Source organism: Dermacentor andersoni, chromosome 1 (genome assembly GCF_023375885.2).
Source record: "Dermacentor andersoni chromosome 1, qqDerAnde1_hic_scaffold, whole genome shotgun sequence".
NCBI classification, from domain to species: Eukaryota; Metazoa; Arthropoda; class Arachnida; order Ixodida; family Ixodidae; genus Dermacentor; species Dermacentor andersoni.
In genome coordinates, this window is record NC_092814.1 from 116,511,396 (window position 1) to 116,537,726 (window position 26,331).

General features: G+C 43.7%; 1 protein-coding gene across 1 annotated transcript in view; it reads right to left on the minus strand.

The window, feature by feature from the left end:
• The window catches only part of LOC126543877 (uncharacterized), a 204,754-nt gene that overhangs the window by 77,212 nt on the left and 101,211 nt on the right, over positions 1 to 26,331 (minus strand). Inside the window, exons 4-9 of the mRNA XM_050191008.3 lie at positions 19,483 to 19,640; positions 18,907 to 19,025; positions 10,838 to 11,044; positions 10,471 to 10,739; positions 4,771 to 4,985; positions 2,362 to 2,662 (exon numbers count right to left, since the gene is read on the minus strand). Of these exons, the coding sequence (XP_050046965.1) occupies positions 2,362 to 2,662; positions 4,771 to 4,985; positions 10,471 to 10,739; positions 10,838 to 11,044; positions 18,907 to 19,025; positions 19,483 to 19,640 (1,269 nt within the window). The remainder of the gene's footprint in view (positions 1 to 2,361; positions 2,663 to 4,770; positions 4,986 to 10,470; positions 10,740 to 10,837; positions 11,045 to 18,906; positions 19,026 to 19,482; positions 19,641 to 26,331) is intronic.

The following is a 26,331-nucleotide window of genomic DNA, read 5'->3' on the forward strand; positions in this document are numbered from 1 at the left end:
TGCGTGCGAGAGAGCGCCGGTTTGAGGTGGCGATGTAATCAAAATGGCAGCAGTGGTGGCTTTGATTAATGCCATTTGGGACCTGCAGTCACGGTAAAACATCCGAAAAATCGGATGGCGAAGAGTTCTTGCGTCTGAAATTTCAGACGTTTTGATACATTGACTCTATGGGGTACGTGGTGGTGCCGCGAAGCCGTTCAAATTATTGGGAATACGGAAAGTCGGTCGTTGACATGCGCTGGCAACTCCTCCAGCCGACAACAGGACGTCAAAGACGATTCATTACGATTCCTGTCTGTTACTCGAGCCAGCATTACTGCGACTTTCGACCCTTTCAATAAAATTACAGCTAATTTTACCTGATAGAGGCACAAATTCCCTGAGTTTTTCCTGAGTTTTTCCAGACTACTCAAAATCCCTGAGGATTCCCGGTTTTCCCAGTTGGTAGACATTCTGCATCGACAGAAGGAAGCCCTTTTCACGTGCAGTGGAACGCGAAGGAGCTTTCGCGGCCCGAAGAGTGGGACATTCCCACAAGTCGAACTCGCCCTGACGGAGTTCGTACACCAACAGCGAGTCGTGCATATAGCTGTGAGCGTGGAGCTTACGCAGGCAAAAGCTAAGGAGCTTGCAAGAGAAAAAGGACTATCGAGCTCCGCCTTCAAAGCAAGCAAGCACTGGATTTATCGCTACATGTGCCGTGCTGGATTTTCCTTACGCCACCGAACTTCGATTTCGCAAAAGCTGCCCAAATCGTTTCAAGAGCTGCTTGTGGCTTTCCAGTGCCACGTTATTTCACTGCACAAGTCCAAGAACTTCCAGCTAGGGCAAATCGGCAAAGCTGACCAAACGCCAGTTTATCTGGACATGCCATCGCCCCTCACCATGCACGAAAAGGGCTCTAAACAAGTTTATGTCTGGTTCACTGGCAACGAGAAAACGCGAGTTACCGTCATGTTGTCGTGCCGGGCAGACGAACGCAAGCTCCCGCCCTATGTTGCCTTCAAGCGCAAGACAGTGTCTAAAAGTGAGGAGCTGCCAAAAAATGTGGTCGTGAGATGCCACGAGAAAGACTGGATGAACAAGAATCTTGTGCTCCACTGGATAAAGTCCGTCTGGTGTAGGCGGCTCGGCGCACTGTTGTCGTTCCGGTCCATTCTCATCCTGGACGCATTTCGTTGCCATTTGGCCGACTGGCCGACTCGGTGAAGAGGCTGTTGCGCGAATCCAGCACTGAACTCATTATCCTGGGTGGGATGATGTCTCAGCTGCAGCCTTTAAATGTTTGCGTGAACAAGCCATTCAAGGACGTGGTCAAGCGGTGTTACGCAGATTGGATGCGCTCAGGTGAGCCTGCAGTGATGCCAACCAGGCGGCTGAAGCGGGCTTCACCAGCCACGCTATGCAAGTGGATTGTGGATGCATGGGCCAGCATACCAGAGAACCTTGTGCGTCGCACATTCAAGAAGTGCCGCGTCTCAAACGCGCTCAATGGCACAGAGGATGAGTACCTCTGGAAAGATATGTCGGACAAGGAACTATCCGAATATTGAACTATCCAATCTTCCTCAGCCCAGCTGAGGAAGATTGTTGCTGTCAATATTCATGCAATCTGAGAACGCTGCGGCTGCACCATGTGCACCACCACGTAATATTGAAAAGGGTCAGCTGTTGCTACACCATTACCAGAAGATTACAGTTCGTAGACGCTTCGTTCTACTGCCAGGTAGAATGCTTCGCTCTCGTGTGCAGACTATAGCCATGTCCCATTGGTAGTAAAATATATCGCACACTCTCAAACAAAACGTAGTGGCTGCACTCGCAGTTTCGAAATGACAGGGGATCAGAACCAGGTGCCATTTTGGAAGAGCTATATGATGCCGCATTTCGTTCTTTAGATAAGACGTTTGTAACAGAAATTTGCTACTAGATACGGGAACACACTGGGAACAAATATTACACTGAAAATTTGCTTTTCAGATTAAAGTGCTGTAGAATCGTAACTGCCAGCTAGCTTCAGTGCCACTCATTTCTGGGTGTTTTCATGGGCAAGTCCATATATAATGAAGTACTGATGTAATGACCACTTTTCACAAAACTATCGAATTTCTTATAAATGGGTCCGGCTGTAACACTAATGACACAACATCGATATGTCAGGAGGCCTATTCTTGGTCAGTAACTTTTGAGATCATTTTTAGTGCGCATCCACTGTATAAGGCAGCAGATGGGGTGCGCATACAGCCCCAATAAAGACCTCAGCTGCTCGACATAAACTGTGCCTTCAGCAACACAACTACTAATAAGTAAGACAAAATGTTGCATCCTGAAACACAGACCTCCTAAACCTAAAATACAAACCTTCCTCAGAGTCACTTTCAGCTGAGCCTCTTGCCCGTGCTTCCTTCCTGCGCTGCTCAGCCATATCTAGCCGGCTCAGCACCACTGGGTGTTGCTCTATATGCCGGTGCTCCGATGTTGAGACATCAAGCCGAACAGATGATTGCTGAACTGGAACAGGACTCGATGTGGAAGACCGTGGTGGAGACTGCGCTAGCGGAAGACTTGGCTTCAGAGAGGCTGCTGCTGGCTGCCGTATAGTGGCCGGAGCCATGGCAGATGTGAAAGACGCTGGCAGTGATTGAAAGTTCTCCTTTGTTACCTGTGTGTCACCCAAACAAACCATACCATCAATAGAGAATGCGGTGCACAGCATCAGACCAAAACAACTAAAGAATCTTCGGACAAGCATGAACTGAATGCAGTCATTTATTTGACGAACGTAGCTTTATGTAAAAGTAATGACATGTTTTGCGATTCATGCAATAATTACCTAAAGTATGAGAGCACAAGCATTATTTTTACATATCACTATAATAGGCGATTTGAAAAAACATAATTTAAAAAGATGTAAAATTTTTAGATGGTGTGCAAGATGTCTGTCCATAGGGGGTTCCAATGAGATGCCGAACTGCTACAGTACCAATAATGTAACAGTGTTCGTGAGTTCGTGAGCCTCGGTCTGCAAAAAATCTCTTCCTTCCTGACTAGTAGCACTTCAGAAAGCCTAACTGTTGCATGACATTTATGAGATATAAAATTAAGAAATGGCAAATATAACAGACTAGGATGTCTTGATACACACAAAGCCAAAAAAAAAAAAAAGAATTACTGTATTTGCATGAATGCAACACAACCACGAAGAGGGGGTACTTTTTTTAATGACTCAGAAAATAGAACAATACTGATTTACATAGAAACTACAGTCAAACCTCGATATATCGAACACGGATATATCGAATTATTGCGTATATCGAACAATTTCTATATCACATGGAAAATCGCATGCATTTTTAATTCTTTATTTCGAACGGGGCCGGATGTAAAATGGATATATCGAACTCCGCCCCCCAGACCAAGTGCGCTCTGTTGACAGGAGGCGAGCTTTCCCGCAACACTCTCGAAGATAGCGGCGGCGCGATGGGCGTTCCAGACTGCTGCGTACGACAGCTGCCCACATCGGTTGCGCCGAGGGCGCCATTTGAACGTAGCGGCGTACACACGCGGCGGCTTGGAGCCAGCACGGCCGCCTCGATCACGCGCACACCTATGCGCGCACGGCGAGGCTTGCCCCCGCCGAGCGCGCGTGATCGAGGCGGCCGTGGAGCCAGTTGGAGCGCTTTGTCGGTGCTGAGCCACACATCATGTGCATTGAGGACTTCGTTGGCGGTGACGACAGCACCGGAACAGTGGCGGAGTTAACAGACGTGGAGATCGCGGCAGAAGTGACTGCTGAGTGGCTAAACGAAGACGCTGCCGAGGCTGATCCAGCAAGCGCTGATGTTGCCCCGCTCCCGACTGGAACTGAGGCTGTAGCTGCTTTGGCCGTTATACGCCGCTACTGCGGCGCAATAGAAGGCACGGGACTGTCTCTTGTGGACCGTTTGGACTATGTTGAGGACGCCGTGGTCAAGCACGCGGTTGCCAATATGAAGCAGGCTACGCTGCTTCAGTACTTTCAGCGAACTAAATAAATACTTTGTTTGAAGCTTTATGTGAGTATCTATTGAGCCACGATTGGTTCATTGATTGATTTGCGCTAGTTTTTGACGCGTTTTCTACGTGATTTTATATATCGAATTCTGGCTATATCGAACTATTTTGCGATCACCGCGCTGTTCGATATATCGAGGTTCGACTGTACAGCCATGGATAGAATGTGTTAGTACAGTGTAATGTGTGATCCATTATGGAATTGTATGCTTTCAGGGGTGGTACCACACAGGGAAGCACTAATATGATGTATCAGCCATTGCAATATGCTAACAGGTTCCGGTGACATGCTTCCCTGAGAAGTCAGATGTGTGTGACAGCACAGCAGCATTTGCACATATGACACCTCTCGAATATACAATGCATTTGTGGTCTGGGCCTTCAAACACTTCTGCACTGCCACACCCGATTCCCATTGTTCACCTTTCAGCTCCAATCCAACAAGCGTCCGCCCGTGCATGTGCACCAGTATTCTCTCAAGATATGAAAAGGCTGGCTTTCCTGCATAGCTTAAGTATCCAGGGACTGAACTTTTTGCATAGTGAAGGATGGAATAGGAATAAAATCTTCTGTTATACAATGAGCATCGTTTCGAATATAATGCAAGGTACTTTCTTGAGGTGGTACTTTCATAAAATCACTTTACATTATATTCATGCAAATATTATAATTGTCACACAGTAAACGTGGAAAATGAATGCAAAAATCTACTGATACCTGTAAGTGGTGGAGGGGTGGCACATCATTGGCCAGTGGCCGCCAGGGCTCTGCACTAGCCGGATGGCTGAGATGCTCTGAAAAGGACTGTTGAGAGACAAGGGGTCCTTGGGGTTGGGGAGGAGGCCCTGAATGGCTTGTAGCCAGGTTCAGGGGAGTCAGAAGAGATGGAGGGCTTCGCAACGGTTCGTGGCCTCCTCCAGAATGAGATGAGCCTACAAAACGCAAAAAAGGCATCTACTTAGCCCTTTTGTCATGCCAATACCTACAGTGTTTAGGATGGACATCCTCTCTGCACCAACAAAAATGCAATAGAATGCATAGAAAGCAGAAGCACAAAGCGCAAAGAGCTGGTTCTAGACAACAAACAATTTTTTCGTTTTCAGCAGGCAATTCTGGTTACTGCTCACACATCAACTAAATGTGTGTTGACACAGTAAAGCCCATTAAACATATAGAGTTGTGCTTTCCTGGCTGCTACATCACATCTGTTACTATCTAGGCCAAAACTCCGCAAGCTCCTCGCTTCTTGGCACTTACGGTCCCCCCCTTCCAGGTTCCCACGAAAAATATATACATAGCGTTATATTCATGTCACTCTATTTGTATGACTCAAGAACAAGTAAAATCAGAATGGCACAAAAAATTTCACCAACGATTATGATACTCTCTAATGCGAAATTTGAGCACAGCTCTATACCGTATCTACTCGCATAATGATCATACTTCTTTGTCAAAAAAATTGCCTCAAATTCAAGGGTGCGATCATTACGCAGATTAAATTTCCTAGGAAAAGAAACATTTTTTTGATCCCGCATTTGCTGCGGAGCAAGCCAAACGGGATTTTTTCTTTCTTTTCGTGAGCACATTATGCGCATTGAAACAGTTTCTTCCACATCAGTAATGAATAATATTGTTAATATCAGCAAGTCTGTGACAATAACATAGCCATGTCCAATTTGAGGGGACAGAAACAGAGATGGACGTGCTTAGCTGCCAGTGACATAGAAACACATGGCGGGTATGCTGCGGAAACTGCGGCATTTGTCTTCACTACTACTACCCTAATACAGCACATTTCCGCTAAGGGTGGGTGAATATCTTAGCTATGTTACAACCGCCGGCGTATGAATAGGGTAAGCTTCTAACGTATCAGTGTAAACGTGGCTACTATCGTTGCTGCTCGCAATTTGTTGCGAATCGAAAGGAGTCTTTTTTGTTGTTCTTGACCACAACCATTATAAAGCCTACAAATAATAAAGCCAAGGCAAGTTTGACTGTAGCTTTCTTTTTTTTTTTTTTCATGCAAGTGTGAAAAGTTAAAGAAGGAATAAAATGGGGCATCTGCTTAAGAATGTTTGGTGCGTGCAGACCACTTGGTATGTTTTGAAGAGTAGTTTGCATAGCATTCGACAGCATTCGACAGATGGTAAGCGCGATCACCATTAGCTAGACCAGACATATAGCTGCGGCAATTTCGGGGCACATTTTGACAACAAAATTCAGCGGTGCGATTATTACGAGAGTACGATCATTAAGCAAGTAAATACAGTACGTGTTTTCATTTTGTGTGTCCATATTTTGTCTATTATAATTATATAGTTACACGGTTTATACTAGGAAGAGAAGGCTGTGAGTAGCGTGCTTTGTTTCCTTACAGACAATGCGCGCTACTCTGGCGCCATATCGAAGCTATCATCGCCGCACAGCCCGTTTTGCGTGGCACTATGCTTTTCTTCTCGCATTTTCATGACACGAACGACGAGAGCAGCCCTTCGTCAAGGGGAAATCGTGCTACCAGTGTCAGCGGCAAAACACCCAAGGGAGCATCAAATCGAGCTGCTTGCCATTGCCCCTTGCAGGAGCAGTGATACACGTCACACATGCTGGTACCGCAGAATGACCTCAGCAGTGGACGCCGCGGACGAGTGTAGCTCTCCCCACCTCACGCAACCATGACCCCCACTTCCCTTGGAAGCGCAGATGAGATCACCCACGTGGCGGTGGATGCCGTGGCCGCCAGCAACTCAACACATGCACAAGCTGTTTGCCCTCCGCTCCTCCTCCACTTTCTTCCTCACACAGTCTTCTTTCGTCTACCGCTGCGCTCCGCATTCGCTTTCATCTTTCGCCTGTGGTCGTTTCCTCGGTTATGAGGTATAACGCTGCTAAGGCACAGCAACACTCAACACAGGAATGGGCGCTTAAGAGCTGCACTTGACAAAAAATGAAATTGCTTATTGTTTATTTCTCTTCAATATGTTCATGTAAAGATGTCTGTGCATCTGATATAGGTTCGCAGTGCCAAAGCTGATTGAACACTGAAGAATATCCATAGCATGTAAATTTGTAAATGTAAACCTGCTTGTAAAATTTACACCAACATTCACAAGTCAAATTCCTCCAATGCTTCCTATGCATTCTCTGGCTGTGCTATGTGCTTGCTCTTTTATGGAAGCGCCCTAGCTCACAGCAAGGTTACTCGTGATGAATTCTGCCTATGGCAGAGAATGCTTCAGTGGCGAATGTCATTCAGCGTTCGAAATCCTGGCTGAGATGATGCTGCTCCTAAAAAATGGAGTCAGAGCATGTGAAATCCAACATGCTTGTTTGCAAGTTTCCCTCCTTTATAATTTTTTGTAACAAGATGTCATGCAAGACCCATCTGAAATGGGTGGAGATGGGAAACTACATGGCACACCCTTCCAGTAAAGTTAGTAGAGGATGCAATAGTGATCTGCATTCCGCAGTGTACAAGAAACACAAATCTCATTGAATGCAAAATTTAAGCGCAGCTGTATACATGGTTTAATTTCACGATATATTGGCTGGTGCGGACAATCTGTCTCATGCGGCATGATGCGAATGGAGTGAAGTGGGGTACAACTGCCTCGCTAAACGACATATTCCGAGAAGAAGTGTGTGGGTGATGCGTGGGCACAATTCACAGCAGCCGCTGCAGACAACCTCTGCTCATGCAGTGCTTTGTTTCCATACAGACGACGGGCATTACTCTGGCGCTATCTCGTAGCCATCGTCGCCGCAAAGCCCCTCGCGCGGCACTATGCTTTTCTTCTCGCGCTTTCGTCACACCCTCCTCTTCGCACTCTCTTCACTCTCACTGCTTCTTTCATCCCCCGTTGTGCTCCGTGTTTGCTCTTATCTTTTGCTGTGCTCATTCACTCTGTTACGAGGTAGGCCGCCAATATTCACTGCAGGAACGGGCGCCTAAGAGCTGCGCTCTAAAAATAGAACCGGTATAACGAAGCGATTCTTTTCACTCTATTCTATTCCTTTTACATCATCCACCACTTTTGATCAGCCAATCATTGTGATACGTAGGTGGAGTGCCGCTCGGACCACTGACAAAACATGGAAATGAAAAAATTGGAATAGATGTGCTACATTATCCTGGCTTAGGTTTCTTGGCACAGAGAGACACAGCCCAAAAGCTGCCAGAGTTAGAGCCCAATGAATGCAGATTTAGTGGGTAAACAATAGCATGCCCTGAAGCACAATGATCACATCTTACAGGCCAAGCCCTTCACAAAAACAACTGATTACACATGGCTGTTTAGCTAGGCTGATGAGGTAGCACTTCGCCGAGCATGGCAAGTCATGGAAGCAGAGGTCCAGTGCACAACACATAGAAGGCTCATGAAGAGCCTGCCTACTCTGTGAAAGTATTCATCAATTCAGAACTAATAAGTAAGGAACAGTCCCACAGGGTAGTCACCGAGAGAACAATCAGGGCTAGTTCTGATGTCATAAGCTAACACATGTGAGCCATGCCTGCAAGGCAGAAACATTCTTCAAGCGACTAAGAAGATTGGCTATCATGCTCACCACAGAACACTAATTTATTGGTCAGCACTGCTGTCACATAAACATGGGCAGCCACACAACCTCAGCCTCTTAGAATATTACTGTATGTATTCAAGCATAAGGCGAGGTTATTTGACAGAATTCTTAGCCTTTGAAATCACCCCCTACCTTACATGCGAGGCTGATAAATTCAGTTACTATTTCAATATGGCGGCATCAGCACCACATTTCCGGCAATACAGATTTTAGACGGCACTGCATACTGTAGCCACTAATAAGCCCTGGCAGGTGAGACAGTACAATATTTTTGAGCGTATAACCTGCACGGACAATTAGAAAATTTTAACAGTAAAGGTAGGGTGGGATTATATACAAATTTCAACTTCATGGTAGCGGAAATGTTGCCTTTTAGTATGCAGGGTTCCTGCTCGTGTATATGACAAAAATTCAAGGGTTTTTAAGGACTTTCAAGGTCCTGTGTGTGGATTTTCAAGGACCACATGCAGGGCCATAATTATACATGCGTGTATAATTATGGAATACGTACTGCGTCCCGTGACAATTGTCCCTTCCCACGCTCGTTAAGCTTCACCGCGTAACATCGCTGTGCTGAGGCGCAGCTACCTTTCAGGAACCAGCATTCGAAGCTATACACGAGGATTACAGATGCGGAGTTGGTGCGATTACTGGCAGCAGCGAATTCTTTCAATGAAAAACACGGCACAGAACGGCAAGAACCTTAATAGCGAACATCGAAGCAGCGAAGCCTAGTGTTGCCGCGGTGGTAGCTACGGCTGCCAGCGGATCGACGTCCGAGAGCGCTGGTTAATTCGAGGCGGCGAGATAATCAAAACGGCGGTGCTGGCTTTGATTAATGCCATTTGGGACCTGCAGTAGGCAAAAACTCCGGAACATTGGACAGTGAAGGGTTCTTGCATCCGAAATTACAGACGTTCTTATACATCGACTCTATGGGACGCGTGGTGGAGCCTCAAAGCCGTCCGGGCTATCAGGCATTTCACAACAATCGGGCGTCCGGAAAATCGGTTGTTGACTGTACACAGGCAACTCCTCCAACCAACGACACGGCGTCCAAGACAATTCGTAACGAGTCCTCTCTTTTACTCAAGCCAGCAGTAGGTGGCGACTTTCGTTTCCTTTCAATCAAATGACAGCCAATTTTCCCTGATTGAAGCACAAATTCCACGAGTTTTCCCCGAGTTTTACCAGACAATTCAAAATGCCTGAGAATTCCCTTTTTTTTTAACAAAATCGCAGCGGGAATTCAGGAGGGTTGAAATTTCTCGAATGCAATCACTCGAAGTTTATTAAAAATAAAAATTTAGGAAATTCAAGGATTTTCAAGGATGTCCGAAAATTCCAGGACTTTCAAGGCCTTGAAAACGATCTTTTCAAATTCAAGGGTTTTCAACGGTTTCAGGGACCCGCACGAACCCTGAGTATGGCTTCACAGTAGCGTGGTTCGTGCTGCCATAAGAAAAGGTGAAATTTGCGTTGCCATGAAGTCACACCTCAAGGCAAAATTTGTATATAGTCCCCATCCATTATTTCGGGGGCTCCCAATAATTCAGTATTTCAGGCAAACCCATTGAGTCTGAATAATCTGTCGGCTACTCTATATCGCCTTATATTAGTATGCATACCTAAGTCCTTTTTGTTGGGTCCCCCAACTGCACCCTTGCCTTATAATTGTGACTGCTTATAATCGAATAAATAGGATATTTAAAAATTTGTGTCATCCCAGGATGCATGTCAACCATGACCATTTCATTCAGATTTCACCACACAAACACAAGAGAGCACACCACTTTAAATACATCAGATGGTGTAAACAGCAGAAGGAAAAACACTAACCAAGAGATGGCGATGAGGACTCGGAAGCTCTCTTAGCCGATGAAAGGAGCAAAAGTCGCGACTGTTCCTCCTTGGGCTCATCCGTTCGTGGAGGTAGAGATGGCGGCGTAGTCTGCTGCCGCTGCTGTGGTTGCTGTTGCTGGGCTGGGGGCTGCTGTGGAGGTGCTTGCTGTTGCATAGGATACCGATAGAAGGGAGGGATGGCCGGGGCTGATACCATTGGTGGTCCAGGCCGCAACAGATTGTACTGATATAGTGGGTCTTCCAACCTGTTCACAGATAGCCAAATGGTACCACAGTTACCATGTCATTGTCACAGCAGAAACTGGTGATGACCTCCTAGTTCTCTGCTTAGGCACTAGCTCACCTGTAAGCTGGATGTGCAAGATGTGGTGGAAGGAATGGTGTTGGGTGGTACGGGTAGGCGCCAGCATCAAAGGGTGACATGGGATGCAGTGTACCCAGGTTGGGATGCCGTAGCTCCTCGGCCGAACCGCGGTACGGCTGGAAGCCCCGGGGGCATTCTTCACCATTTCCTGAAGCACCCTTGTGTCCAGCGCCACTGGAACCACTCCTGAGATTGTGAAAAGACAAAACGTGTCTTCTGAATGGCAGCTGTTCTGAGGCTCTTGATGAGCTTATCTAGTCATGTGCGTTTAATTGCTTTGTGTGCACCTTGAGAAGGGTTCGTACAGAACATTTGACTTCAAGGAGAATTCAAGGATGTTAAGGTTGCCAAAGGCCAAAATTCAAGGAGTGGAAAGCAAACTTATTCGTACAAGTACACTGAAATATAGTAAATCTCCTTCTTAGCTGCACTGCTGAGTTGGACACGTGCTTCAAGCTCTGCAGGTTGCTTTTATAAGTTGACTTTCCCATTGTAATGATGTGAAATGCCTTCTGGCATGATGGTTAGTACTGTCCAACTACAGCCAAATATATTCATAATGTTAATGCCGAATGGCTGATGCTTACTTTCTGCCAGGCATTTCTAGAGCCAAGGGCTAAAAAATGAAGCCATGATGGCTGCAGTGTGAACCACTAGCAAAACAACAAAATAATGGCATGGCTTGGTTGCTTGATCTGGCTTTGTCTAGTTACACGATGGCAATGGTGATTTAAACAGGCCTGTCGCTGGTGATTGGAAATGCCACATTGCAAATGTTCAACGACACTATCAATAGAATATATCTAGGATTCTCACCTCCATGTGGAGTTTGTTACACTGAATGTTCAAAAGTCGCCCCAACCCCAGTTTTCAAGAAATCCAAGGAGCACATTTATTTTCGAGGAGTTCTAAGGGCCCTTGAATCTCTTTTACCCACTTCACAGGTTTTCAAGGACTTCAAGAAGGCGTAAAAACCCTGTTTGATGTCATACTGCAACTGACTTAGGTTTGCTTTGTATTTAGGTCAAACTTTAACAAAGGCCAAGCACTTGCATAAAAAGTGGTCCAGAAAACAATCAACAACATGAAAATTTCCAAGTGTGCAACCCTCAGTGTCATCCCTTCATAATTTAATAACCTACTCTTTGACTATAACATGTTCAAGTAATCAATTTAAACAACTACTCTTCCAACCGCAATCAGATCCCTTCGGAAGTTCCTCAAGGATCCATACACTGTTCACTACTATTCTTAATTTAGGTCAATGATATCGCAACTAATGTTACTTCACAAGTACGAGGGCTAATCAGAAAGTTTTTGCCCCTGTATTTTATTAGTCAAAATAACATACACACAGGTAATTACAAATATACATAGTATTCTATGTACCACCTTGCACTATTTTTCCACGTAGTCCCCACACCGGTTCAGACATTTGTCCCATCGCAGCACTAAATTTGAGATGCCCTTTGGTAGAATTCATCTGGCTGACTGTGGAACCACCATCGGACTTCAGGGCCTTTTGAGAACTCACACTTCTCAAAGCGAGACACCTTTCCCCATATGTGGGCTGCATTTCCCTGAGGACTTCAATGGGCGTACGTCCCCTTGCTCCATAGAAAATGAATCACACTTCGTTTCTTGCATGCCACGGATGTGTGAAGCACAACTGCCATCTTCAATAACTAACAGCAGCGCCGTGCCGTGGAGCTACCGGCAGATAAGGCCGGGCCCGTCCAAGAAAGGTGTATTGCTGGGAACGGATATATTTTCGCAATCACAGCCCTAATTTGGCTAAAAGAAAATAAGGCCAAACACTTTCTGATCATCCTCGTACATATCTATTCAGATGACTGTGTTGTGTACAATGAAATAAGCTGTCCTGTTAACATCACTGCAATGCAGTCAACTTTACAAAAAATAACTCAACGGCTTGACACATAGCAAATGGAAATTAACAAAGCAAAGACTAAATACATAAAATTCTCTTATGTAGCTTGCTCTACCACTAACCGGTATAAAGTATGCGGTATTAGAACTGTTCATTCAGCATTTTCAATTAAATACCTGGGTGCTCTGCTTACCTTCAATTTAAAGCTGGAATATTCATATTGAATACATTACCACTAAAGTATACAGTAAACTCTCACTTGCACAAACGTTGGTTTAACGAATACTTCAGGCAAATTAACTTTTAGAGAATATCCCTGGCAGTTTTCCTACGCATTCTATGCAAAAATCGTTCAGTTAAATAAATTTCTGAATAGCAAATAAAGTTGAACGAACTTGAGGGTCTTAGTGGAGAGTAACACCAGCTACAATTAGAAACTGCTGGTATAAATCCCGCCCTTGCCCTTGTGCGGTTAAAGCGAACGTAAGAGGAACAGCGCGATGAGGTGATCGACCCCAGGATGTGGACGAAGATATGTCACCAGCTGTATGTTGACAGCAACACTTTGTTTGGAGACTATGGGCAGTGACAGTAAGCTCATTGCCTGTGCTGAATTATCAGAGCTGGAAATTGTTTCCAGTGTTCGTTCTGCGGAAGAAGGGTGCGATGAGGAAGATGCAATGGCAAAGGCAATCTCAAATACTGTAACTCTAGCCGAGGCTGCAGGATGCCTTGGAAAGTTGCGAGACTACATGTCTCAGCAACAAGCTGTGCCAGAATAGGTGCACAAAAACATAAACTCTCTGGACAGCTTTGTTATACTTCCTGCACTTTAAAAGCACCAGTGCAAAAAAAATTAATTTTTTTTTTCTTTTTTCAAAATGAGATAGGCAGCAACATAACTGTTACGTACTTCGTATATATTGTTGTACATAACTCCATAAATTGCATTTCCCAGTTTTGACTTAATGTCTGCTGTGCCCTATGCTGTTCCATATTCTAGTAAATATTCAGTTTAGTGAACTTTCAGTTAAGTGGACTATTTCCTTGGGTCCCTTGAATTTAACTCAAGTGCGAGTTCACTGTATAAAAAGCTTGGTTATCTGAAACACCATTTAGACCTTGTAAACGAAGATACCAGACATTGCTCATACAATTCTCTTACCAGGCCCTCTTTAGAATATGCAACCATAATTTGGCACCCATATCAATACACTAATCTGTCTTATTCACTCAAAATAATGCTGCATCATTCATCTCGTCTTTATACCCTTGCTATCAATTTATAGGAAATTTATCCAGTTGTTGTTGTACCACATCATTTATCATAAAACATTCCGTTCATTTGAGCCCATGTTCTTCTCACTCCTCACATCTCAACCCATGCAGATCACATTCATAAAGCAAATCCAACATTTGCCTGTGCCTACACTTATAAAAATTTGCCTCCAATTTTATCTATTGCCATACAGAACTCATTATGATGGGGTAACATATACAAGAGAGCCGACTCTAGCACTCGCTGATGTGTTTGCTCGGTTCCCTTAATGATGCTGCCATAGAGTTTTATGGCACTGCAATCATTCAACTATCATGGGAATGATGGGAAGTACAGGCGTGAATTGGTATTCTGTTGACTGGTTAACTAGTCTACAGGTATTTTTTGACAGTTTTGGTTTCGCTCCAAGCGCAATTGCCCTAACCCGCAGTGGGACGGTGCGATGCAAAGCTCGGTGCCTTTGTTCTGTTGCTTAAAGTGGCGATAGCGCGCTGGGCCGATATTTGTGTCTAGGTGTGGTGTCGAAGCCCTCACAAGAAAGCGATGGGATCGTAAACATTGAAAGAATGTATTTTGACCGTTTTGACCTTGGTTTGTTAAGTGCGTTAGGTTGGCACTGTAGTGTTACGTGCTTTATTACATGCAAGAAAAGCCTCGCGTTCGCAGCGAGCAGGCGTCATAGTAGACAGCACTTCTAGCATTCCTCTCAGAGGTGCAGCACTTTCTCACAACGCAAAATTTTTATTTCCATAAATACTTGATGAGTATCTTTATATAAGTACATGCACGGTTGTTATTGCTATTGTAAAAATAAATAAATAATTATTCTCTGGCGCTAAATGGGGAACAGAACTGCAGAAGAATGCATACCCTGGTGTGCCCTGGTGGCAAACCGTGCTTCGATCTCAAAGTCATACAAAACTTATGTAATGTGTAGTGCATTATTTAAGATACCGCAGAAATAAAATTGGATTTTATGCGAAAATGTTTTAGTATAACTTCGTTGAATGCGCCGCAAGCGAACGCCGCTTGTCTAAAGATTTAAGTCAATCCGAAGCCTGTACTTATCATTCCCGTGTAGGCTGAGGCAACGCTCAGGAGAGCCCCCGTAGACACTAGCGTCACATTCCTCTCTAGGGTATTTAGAAACTCTATGGATGCTGCCATGCTCTCTGCCTCAGGTGCTCGCCCACCCTCTCCACAACAGGCCTTAACTACAGCTTCTCCCCTCCTCTTCTCCAGGCTGCTAGCACAATACAGCATGTCATGTGGCATCGAAATTTGATATTAAAATGACAGCCTCAGAAGAAGCTCTTACGCGGCCAAAGGGGGTCACATAGCAGGCAATAAGCAGATGACAAGAATGAAGCTCTGTGTCAGTCTGATTGCAAATACAAACTGTGCCTTGCTCAGTTGTTTGACAAACGTTGCTAACTTACATTGATTGCTTCAATTTGATAACTTGTCCGGAGTGTGTACCAGTTTGATTGCAAAAACAAACTGCGCCTTGCTCGGTTGTTTGACAAATGTTGGTAACTTACATTGATTGCTTCCATTTGATAACAACTTGTCTGGAGCGGTTGTCATGCTACGCAGCTGTAGTGGTACACTGTATTGTTTTAGTCATGGTTTGACTGGTGCATGTTGGTGCATGTAATAGTATAGTAGTTTTAGGCTGTTAAGCTCCTTCAATGATGGATTAGTGAGGTCATGAACAGTTTGTTCTCCGATAGCAGGTATGACAAAAGAAATGAAAAATTTCCTCTTCATGCACCTATGATTCAAGGGTTGTTGAGTGAGTCAAGCACGAATGTTCCTTCCTATGTTCCTAACAACAATAGCTGCAAAATAGCATGTAGATGAAGGTTTAGTTACCAGTCATAGCACTCTTGTAGTCTCGGTTCTTTGCTCTTTTAACTGCTGTTCCTTGTAACATTAACCCTCCATTCTTTATTCAAACAATCATTGTGCCATGAACATGTGGAAAATCTAACAAAAGACTAGATATCCCCAATGGTTTGTTTGCTACTAATAGCGTGAACAGGCTGTGGGGTGGACGTAGAGCAACATGTGAATAGCTCACGCAGATGGAAATGCAACCAGCCTACAGTGTAAAACCATTCAAATATATTTAGAAGTTGTCGAGCAAGAACATTTATCCAGGATGATCGGGGCAAGTGAAAGTCAACACATGAGCGGCTGCAGCAAGAGCTGAAGCAGATGAGAAAGATTTATGCATACTGATATGCGACAAGCAACATACAGTGCAAGCACCTTTAGTGGGAGCTGAAGCAGACAACAGACAGAGTAGACACAGTAACTGCAGTTGGTGACACAGCAGAGAAAGAAATATGCCGTATCTAGCAGCATGTGCAGAGTAACGCTGAGTGTTGCCACCTGTACAACAAGTGGTGAAACTGCCCCCTCGCAGCATTAAAAAGAGAACACTGTTATCAGAGCAGCTGGCTCACCTGTATCCTACACCTGGGCTTTTTACCTTCAACCATTGTCTCGCTTACGGAATCGTCCTTTCAAGCAGCGCTACTAAATTTCTTAGAATGTATCAAACTATCAATGTGTCATGACCTACCTCCATTACCTTAAAAGTGTTTTCGTATGCTTAGTGCAGCATACATTCTTGCTTTACTATTCTGTTCTGCCTCATATATATATTTTTTTGTTGTTCCTTTATTATTATTATTATTATCATCATCATCATCATCATCATCATCATCGTCATTATTATTATTATTATTATTATTATTATTATTATTATTACACTTTTAACCCTGTATTCTGATGCGGACTCGTGGTTACCGTGGTGTGAGAACCACTACGAGATATTGTATCAAATCCAGCTTTTTTTTTTTAAATATCCTACACCATTTCTTTTTCTTCTCTATTCTTTTTTTTTTTTCAATTTTTAGGCCATTTCTATTTATTGTAACTTATCTCTTCCTATTTATTCATATTGTGCACATTGTACTTGCACTCATTCTTTTAGGATCCCCTCCTCCTATTAATGCCCTAACGGGCCGCCCTTCGGGTACTCAAAAATATACAAATAAAATTTCTTTAAAAATGATAGGCGACCCTAATCTTTGGCTTAGATGTCTCTTAGTGGCACTCGCACCTCACCATTGGTGTTCTTTAGGTTAACTTTAGGCAAACGCAACGCACGAACCGAACTCTGAGGCAACTGTTTTCCATTAATTAGCCATTTAAATATCATGCCACCTTCTAGTGTGTGACATCATTACTTCCCCTTTCTAATTCCGGGTTTCCAGGAATTCCGCAAAAGTCGTGCTCCCCACGTGGTGGGTCTCTAAAGTACACAATTCTGTGCTTTCGTGTGCGGTAATCAGTGATTTATAATTAATTCTACTTATTCCAGACAATTCAGTAACTGAACTTGTAACTAAGCTTGTGCTCTGACATCATATCTATAACGAAATCCATGAACTTTATACTGTACTTATTTTTTCCTTTTTTTTCTGATTTATTTTGAATTTCGTCTTTGATCGTCTCAGTGATTTCTAATCAATTCTAATTATTCCAGACACTTCAGTAACTCAGTTTGTAACTAAATTTATGTTCTAATATAATATCTATAATGAAACCTGTAAATTTTGTACTGTACTATTGTTTTTCTATTTTTTTCGGATTTATTTTGAATTTCGTCCCCAGTGGTCTCAGGAGGTGAACCGGTAGTGCTGCGCAAGGAACAAGAATGTCACACGATGCTCATGGCAGTAAAAATAATTAAATTAATTAATTGATTATATTTTAGTGTTATTTATATCCACTGAAATTTAAGCATGAAATGAAACAGGAAGTTGAACTTGCAAAAAATAAATAAATGCCATTTACAGCATTGAGTATTGCTTTCATAACAACAGTACAAAATGGAGTTGACTAATCACAGGATTCACTCATTTTCAAATAAGTGTAGTCAACTGCTGTTTCACTATGAAAAATAGTAGTTTTATGATTAAATGAAATGAACTATACTATGCAGCTATTTTTACACAACTCACTACACTGCCTGTTCTTGTTTGAAATTACTGTCATCACTGCCTTATATAAGAACAATATGACAAACCGAACAGTTTGCTATCTAGCTGATTAAAGGCAAACCGTTAAGTTTGATACAGAAACAGGAAAGCTTTAATCTTGGTCCTACCCATGGCTTCAAATGTGGAACTTCTGCAAATGGGGCAAATGCGAACCAATTGCTTTGATTGCACCAGTTGCGAAAAAGAAAAAAGTCGTACTGTTTTTATTCCTAGATAGAAAATAGAAGTGATATATTTTAAAGAGAAATAAAAGCTAAGCTCTATTTTTTTGGCAACAACAGAACAGCCTGCAAGAGCACTAAAGCATAATATTAATTTTACTAAATTTCCTTGGGCACCAAATAATGCAAATACTCCCCACGGATGATATAAAGAGGACCCACAATCCCCATCCAAGAAGCTAGTCAAATTTACCCTCTAAAATCCTGTTTCTTTTCTGGTGCTGTTATTCTAAGTGGACCAATGTTACTCTTTTATTCAAATGATGATCCAAGCTATAGGTTTTTGCAGTCTGAAGAATAGTAAAACAGAAAGCAACCATAAATGAAAATCAGTTTGTGCGTGACACAGAAATCTGACAAGAGCAAGTTTATTTGCCGAGAACTCACTAACACTGGCCTATCATCAGAACATTTCCAGTGCAGATCTACATTGCATGCACCTGTCATACACAAGATCTAAATAAATAGCAGGAGCCCACCTAACGGCCCATCTGTACCCATGCAAATCACCAAATGCCAAGATGCAAGGTAGCACGTGGAAAGCCCTTGCCACACCAGAGGAAAGGGAAATGAAAGCTCACGGAGGTCCAGCCAAGTGCTTGCTAGAGAGGTAGTCTAAGGAGGACAGGGAGGAGTCCATCTTGGTCGCATGGTCCAGGCGATGGCTATGCTGTGAGCTGAGGCTGCCCAAGTCCAGTGCCTGGGCAGACGCAGTGTGCAACACTCAGTATAAAAGCCATCATCTCTGAGGAGCCACACCCGAGCAGCACACAGCATGCATGCCTCACATACCCTTTCACCCGCCTTCACAGCTAACATGTGCCCCAAAATTAAGGAAAGGACTCAGGTGGTGAAAGCCTCCTGCATAAAACAAAGGTCTTCCAGAATTCCTCATGCCAGCTAACAAGGAGAAGTGCTGCCCTGCAATTGCCAAATTTTTTTTTCTTTTTTTTTATTGAAGCTTTTACAGTGCTTTTTAGTTGTTAATTCAGAAGTGCACTGGCACAGCTAGGTACTTGGAAGAGAGGAATAATATTATGTAACGTCATGCATAAGAGGGCTTGAATATGTAGAGGGTAGGACAAGGAGTGGGGGGTTGGGCAGGAAGCAAAAAGGTGGACTCTGAGCTAAAGGGTTAAAAAAAAAACTTGACTCACTTTTCTGGTTTCTATAAGAAGACCAGAAGGAGCACCAGACATGACTGGGGGAGAACCACATGCCAATGGAGATGGCAACCCATAGGAAGAGCTTCGTTTTGGAGTTAGTGCTCTGGGGTTCCCTCCTGGAATGGAGGCCACTGGCCCAGAATCCTTTTCTGTAAGAAATAAAAATTTTGTACAATTCATTGACATAGAACAACACACAACTATTTTGGCTCAGAATCATTACAACGAAAATATACAGTGCTATCAATAGCAACGCATCATTTCTAAACAAATGCAAAGCACATGTATAAAAATCCAGATTCCGAACTTTTGAGGAATGAATGATAATGCACAATGGTGTTGCAAGCACCTTGCGGTGCAGCCATTAAATGTCAGATTACAAACAAGTGGTCTTTCACCGATTTGATACTCACCTTAAAAAGGTGCTATAGGATGAGGATATAGAGGCACATAAAGTTGACACACACACACACATTTATAAAGTGAGTATCAAATGTCAACAAACAAGCCCAAACAAAGTTTCTCTTAGGGTCTTTGCCTAATGCAGCATTAACCCACCAATGAGTGAGAAAATTAGGGGTCACAGGGGCTCAATTATTTTGTTAGTTACAACTATATGAAGAAGATAAACAAAGCCAAAGAAAGCATAGGAGAAATTGACTGTCTTACTTAACTGAAACTTAGGAGTAATAAAGAAAAGGGAAATGAAAGTGAATGAATAGACAATGTGCTGCAGGCAGCAGCTGAACCCACATCGTTAGCCTTACACTTTAGGTGCTTTATCTATTAAGCAACAATGGTAGCTATACTTCCATCAACTTCCTTGGGCATTTGTGTATGAGTACAAGATTAGCTTTGGGAGTGTTAGCCAATGTCCCTCACAGCCATGGTGGTAGATCTGAAACATCCTATCAACCACAGCTGTCACATAGTATCAGAGCTTAGAAGCAGACAACTGGCCAATAAAGTTTCAGATGCTACCTAATGGCCTCTCGCTATGCAATCAGCAAGAACAATTGCCTTTTTGTTACCCAACTGCAACCATATATAAAAAGACACACACAATGAAGCCAGAGAAAGTACAGCGGAAATTATTTATGTTTAGTTGAAATACAACAATAAGGAAAATGGAAATGAAAGTTTGCAGGACAGAAGGGTATTTCAAAATTTTGCATTTTCTTGCAGCCAGGCATGCAGCCTGCAAATCAAAGATGTATTATGGTTAGGGTTCAGTGTTTTTGATCTATACTCAAAAAAGATTAGCCGATTTTTTTTATTATTATTTATTTCTTGCTTATTTATTTTTATTTTTTTTGCAAATTTAGTTTTAATTGGAAAAAGTCGGTGAAAGTAAATTTACCAGAGAGCTGACATGGCAACCAGCACACAGCTGCGAGGCTACATGCCCTCCAATCTAAGGAACCTGGCAAGGCTAACGTTATACAACACCAAGGTTTCCACCCTACTACCCAAGGAACTTCAACTTTTTTTTTATCTGCTTTCGTTTTGCATGTGGTTGCAGTGAAAACAAGCAGGGAAGGAAGCAGAGGGGGTGCACAGATGAGTTGCAGAAGCTCTGGCCAGAGTCCTTGCAGTGTTCACACTAACGCCAGTGCAGCGGATGAGCTGTGCAACTTCAGTGATGGCCAAGAGGGCTCGTATAAAGTACCTTGTCATTTTTTGGATTCAATTTCTTGGATCTCTGTAGCAACATAATTTTACAAACAAAGAGTCATTCTATTGGTGCTCGAATATCAAATGCACTTTCTTAATTCTTGTACAGTCACATCTCCATATGGCATGTTGCCCTTGCAAAGGTTCATTCTAAAAAATGTTGGTGTTCTGCGTGTTAAATGGAACTACAGTACAACACATTTCAGCACCAAAGAAGTAAGCAAACAAAATATTTAAAAAAGAACGGCAAGCTCGACAGAAGAAAAATATAATAATCAAAAAACTAATTTTGGGGTGGAAATGAAAAAAAAAAGTACACAGAGTTTCGGGAAAATGAAAAGCAAACATGCTGAACCTTAATTATGTTGTCCACAGGCAGAAATTTACTATTCATTTTTTAATGACAATTTTAGAAATGAAAATGCCACCTGTAGTGCTAAGGCCATTATGGGAACTTTGAGAGTCAGTTTCGCTTTTGGAGACGATGCGCTGTGCAGCTAGATAACGCAGGCGCCGTGGGGTGCTGCGACGAGCCTGCTCGTCAAGCTCACCATCGAAGTACAAAAAAAACTGCAAGTATTCAAAAAACTGCATGCTCCTATTGCTCTCTGTGGCAACGTGTGCTAGCCCAAGCTTGCACCGCTCACACTTCATTGTGCATGAAATGTCTCGCACTGTCTGCGCTTGCTGGCCCTATGCACAGAAATGTGTGGGGTCAGCAGCTGATGCTTTTTTTCGCTGGCTTTCAGGCTACACTTGCCAAGCAACCTCCATTCTGCAAGAAATGTCTGAGAACTTATCTGCCCACAAAATGTGCGAAAGGCTTGTAAACGTTGGGAAGCTGCTGCAATCAATAGGGCACAGCCGCTCAATGGAAACCAGGTGCGGCCTGCCGAACGCGCCTCTCCGTCAGTGATTACGATAGTTCTTGTTCCCTCCGCCGTGCCGGTGGTGGCGCCGCACATCGGAGAATAAGGGGGGCCCACGGGGACTCAGGAGGCCAGGGTAGGTAGTAATGAAGAAGGTGGAACCTCAGACTAGCATCACCGTCAATAATAGAAAAAGTATCGTCGTGCAATAGGCTACATAAATATGCACGGCGGCAGAAGAAACGAAAAGTGGTTAGAGATTGAGCAGCAGCAGTTAACAGGTGTGCATGCGGTTACAGAAACGCACCTTAGAGACTCGGAAGATCCACCAGTGATAGAGAACTATGTTTTGGGAAGGGTGTAATGGTTCCAGGGCTTACATTTGAAAATGCAGTTGGTTGCTTGGGGTTAGGCAATGCCCGCCGGTGTGCGACACGGCGTCGAGATATTGTGCGTCGATTGCACGCGAGAGGTTGGCATCCGCGATATTTGGCAAGGGAAAACGAAGCAGACAGTACGAAAAAAATGAACACAGGCAGGTACCGCAGAGTCACTTAAGTACTCTATTCGTGTGTGTTTACACCGATGACTTCATCAATGTGGTGGCTTAACAAGTATGCTCGGTTGCTGCTGTGTCGTGAAGGAAGCCCAGCTTCAGATACAGAACTGAAAATATGGCGCAACGTTGACGTATGGTTTTGTTGATGATGAGCACAGGTTAAAAAATAGGTTTCCGTTTAAGGACTCAATGGCAACCAAATGACATTGGGACGCCTCACAATGGGCGCCCACTGGAAGACTACAAATGAAGCTTTGCAAGGGGATGTGGACTAGACAAATTTTGAAGCATGGGAAGCTCAGAGTAAGATTGATTTTGAAGAACGACTGATGAATATGAAAGAAAGTAAATGGGTTGCGAGAGTGTTCAGATACTTATACAGGAAAAACGTTGACTCACAGTGGAGGAAAAGAATTGGGAAGCTTACCAGTAAGCATGCAACCGGTGTAGTAAGCAATATGGCACAAAGAACGTCAATTGCAAAGTCAGAGAGGCTGAGACAATCTCATGGGTGGTGGCAATGGAAGAGAAACCTGCTACAAGTTACTACCTAGGAGGAACAATGAAATCAGGAAAGAAACAATTTGTGATAATTATAAGGGAAGTTCTTTACTTTTCGAAGCAAGATCAGGATGCTTTAGAGCGTGCACTTATAAAGCGAGGTACACCAATGAAGAAGCCTGTGCTTGGTGGATTAAAGTTAGGGAAATGAAGGAACATGTTTCATTAGAATGTAAAAATATCTGCCCAGCTGTTCTCCTTGAAGCCCTAGGGTTCAGCAATAGCAGGGGTTCCGGACAGTAAACATGTCAGCAATAGAGAAAAATAAGAGATGATTGGAAGCTTGGTGGCAGAAAAATGGAGAAACCACAAACATGGAGGCGTACAGTAACAAAGTTCCCAATAATAGTTCAGAAAGCTCTTTTTCTGAGAGTAAACTACGCCTTTTCACTTGGAGACGTTCGCAGATGAGGCTGGTTATTCCGGTCTCTCCTGTAGATGACCCAACAAATTTCTGCAGCGTAGACCGGCAAGGCAGCCTGAGAAGCTTTCTCGCTCTCACGTGTTTGCACTCTATACGAGACGATGCCTTCCACAGCACACATTCTCGAACTGTGTTCTCTTGCCATGTTGGTCTGCCCTTACAAAAATTTTCAACTTGTTCAACGAGAAACTTGGCAGTTTTGTCGCCCTCCGCTGCTGCTGTTCTTATCTTCGTTATAGCCTGCACCGCCTGGTCGCCTTCATATTGCTGTAGCTTCTCCTGAACATTGTGACATTTTTTTTGCAGCTTTTGTAGTCGCTCGTTGAGTCTGCTAGCATGCATTTGCAGAAGGTGTGCGTTCCTCTTGGTATTTGCCATAAAGCTTGCTAAACTGAACGTCGTCTGGCATTCTTGCGCTTTCACACCGCTTTGCAAGCTGCATCCTGTGGCCAAGCAGTTTTCCGGACCAGCAACCTCGTCCGCATACGGCGGCGTTGCGCAGAGCTTGACGTCGCCTTCATTTTTACCAAAGTCCGCATCAGAGAGGTGGGACGCTTCGTTTTCTGATCCTGCACATAGCTCCTGCAATGAGTCGCCTACTTTAGTTATGGCAGTGGTAGGTGCGACACGTACTACTGGTCGGCGTTTCTTCGAAGCCGCGGGCAGCATGTATACAGGGTACGACGGAAATTGAGTCGGCACGGCTGTTGGCCGCGGCACCTTACATTTTAATCCTTCCTTGTAGTCGTCCTCCTTGAAGTGAATCGAACAAACGCGGCCCTGCAGTTCGGTACCCACTGGCTACCTTTGTTGTTGCCTTGTCGCGAAATATGCCGCAGCCAGACATCCCGGAGTTGTTCCTTTGCCGGTAGCTCGTGATAAGAAAGGTCGGAGTTCCTCACAGCATTGGATTTGCATCGCGGCACACAACAGTTCTTTGGCATTGCGTATGCCGTGACGAATCTAATAACTCCACGTTAGAAACGCGTAACGAAACAGCTGGACGATAAAATAAAGACGTACGTGAAACAGTAACCACGCTACTTCGAAACGCTTGCTTCCTGGCGCATGGACCGCATGGACGGCCGCTTCTCCCTTGGAAACGTGCGCCTTACGTTCGCTAAAGTTTACCGATGTGCAGCACCCCCACCCAAAGTAGCGGCCGCAACTGAAAACTCCGCTTGTCACTCCCTCACCCAGTGACGGCGCGTCATGCGGCAGGCCGCACCTTGTTTCTAGTGAGCGGCCGTGAATAGGGGTTGCACAGCATTTTGTGGAACAGTGAAACCTCGCGGCTGTTGCCAGTATACACAAAGGTGTATTTTTCAGCACACGCTTGGAAGTGGATGCCAGGAGCAGGCAATGTTTACATGCAATCCATCGGTGGCCCCTGGCAACTTGTCAAAACACGGTGAAGGAAACATTCACAGATATCCACTCAAAATGAGATTTTCAGTATTCTAATAGGCATGAGACATATTCTAATTCCTAACACACATAGCGAGGAGCCCAATCAGAAACAGGTTACGCGTCTAATCGCCTTAAATGTTATTCTGCACAAAATGTTTCCGTGCATAGAGAAACCCAAAATGCAACAAATTACACTTAAAACACGATATAACAAAGGCAGTAAAACCAGCAATTTGCTTCATTATATTGTAATTTGTTTTACTTGAAATTCAACGCTTTATGCAGATAAGCACAGTACCAATAGATTTTTTCTACACGGAAGGGGCAGCAAAATTTTCTGAATTATTGGGCAAATGGAAAAAGAAAATTTGACTTTAAAGAAATTCATTTTGTTAAATTTTAATATTAGCGACGAAATATTTGGTTTAATGTCATGTTGACGATATCTTCACATCAGCAGTACAAAGTAAAACTAGCCACGCTTTTGCGTCCACTTTGACCCCGCAGTTTGATAGTGTCGCCCACATTAGGAAGACGTTATCATGAAATGCGGCAGCAGTGGGGAGCGAATGATTTGTCTGCCTCTCGCTTCAATGCGTCTCCAAAACTCGAGGTTACACAACCTCAAGAACGAAACACACAGGAAGACAGCGGCCACAGTGCCATACCATCTCAGCTCGCCCAGTCCTTGCCCCCGCAGTAAATTGCCTCTAAAACAGGGTGCGTCGGTTGCATATGCACTCAGTCACACTGACAGCCATGCGCAGTCACAGCTGAGCTAGAAAAGGAGATGTGCGCCAACCTGCACCCCCGTTGTGCTACGTAACCTGTTGTGCTATGGTTAGCTAAGATGGCAGAAGAAAGGGTCGACTCCATTTGTCTAGATGAGACACATCCTACGTGGGTGGCTGCAAGTGAAGCAGATGACGAAGCAACAAATTTATAAACTAAAAATTAAATTATGGGGTTTAACATGCCAAAAACACTTTCTCATTATGAGGCAATTTATAAACTAGCAAGCTGCACATATTCCCTTAATCCTATGATGTCAAATACCATGTAAAATTGTGCTTAGCCCCATCCTAAGCTTTCTACGGAAGTTTCAGCAAGAAACAGGCTTTTCATTCTACATATATATATATATATATATATATATATATATATATATATATATATATATATACTATACACAAGCGAAACCACAAGCCTGGGAGATGCAAAGAGCCACCTTTCAGCGAGAAAAAGCAACAAATTCAGCTCGGGTGTGTCTCGCTATAGTCTGTTTTATATCTGGATGCATAGCATTTGTAAGTGCTACATTGTAAGTGCTACAAGTATCTCTG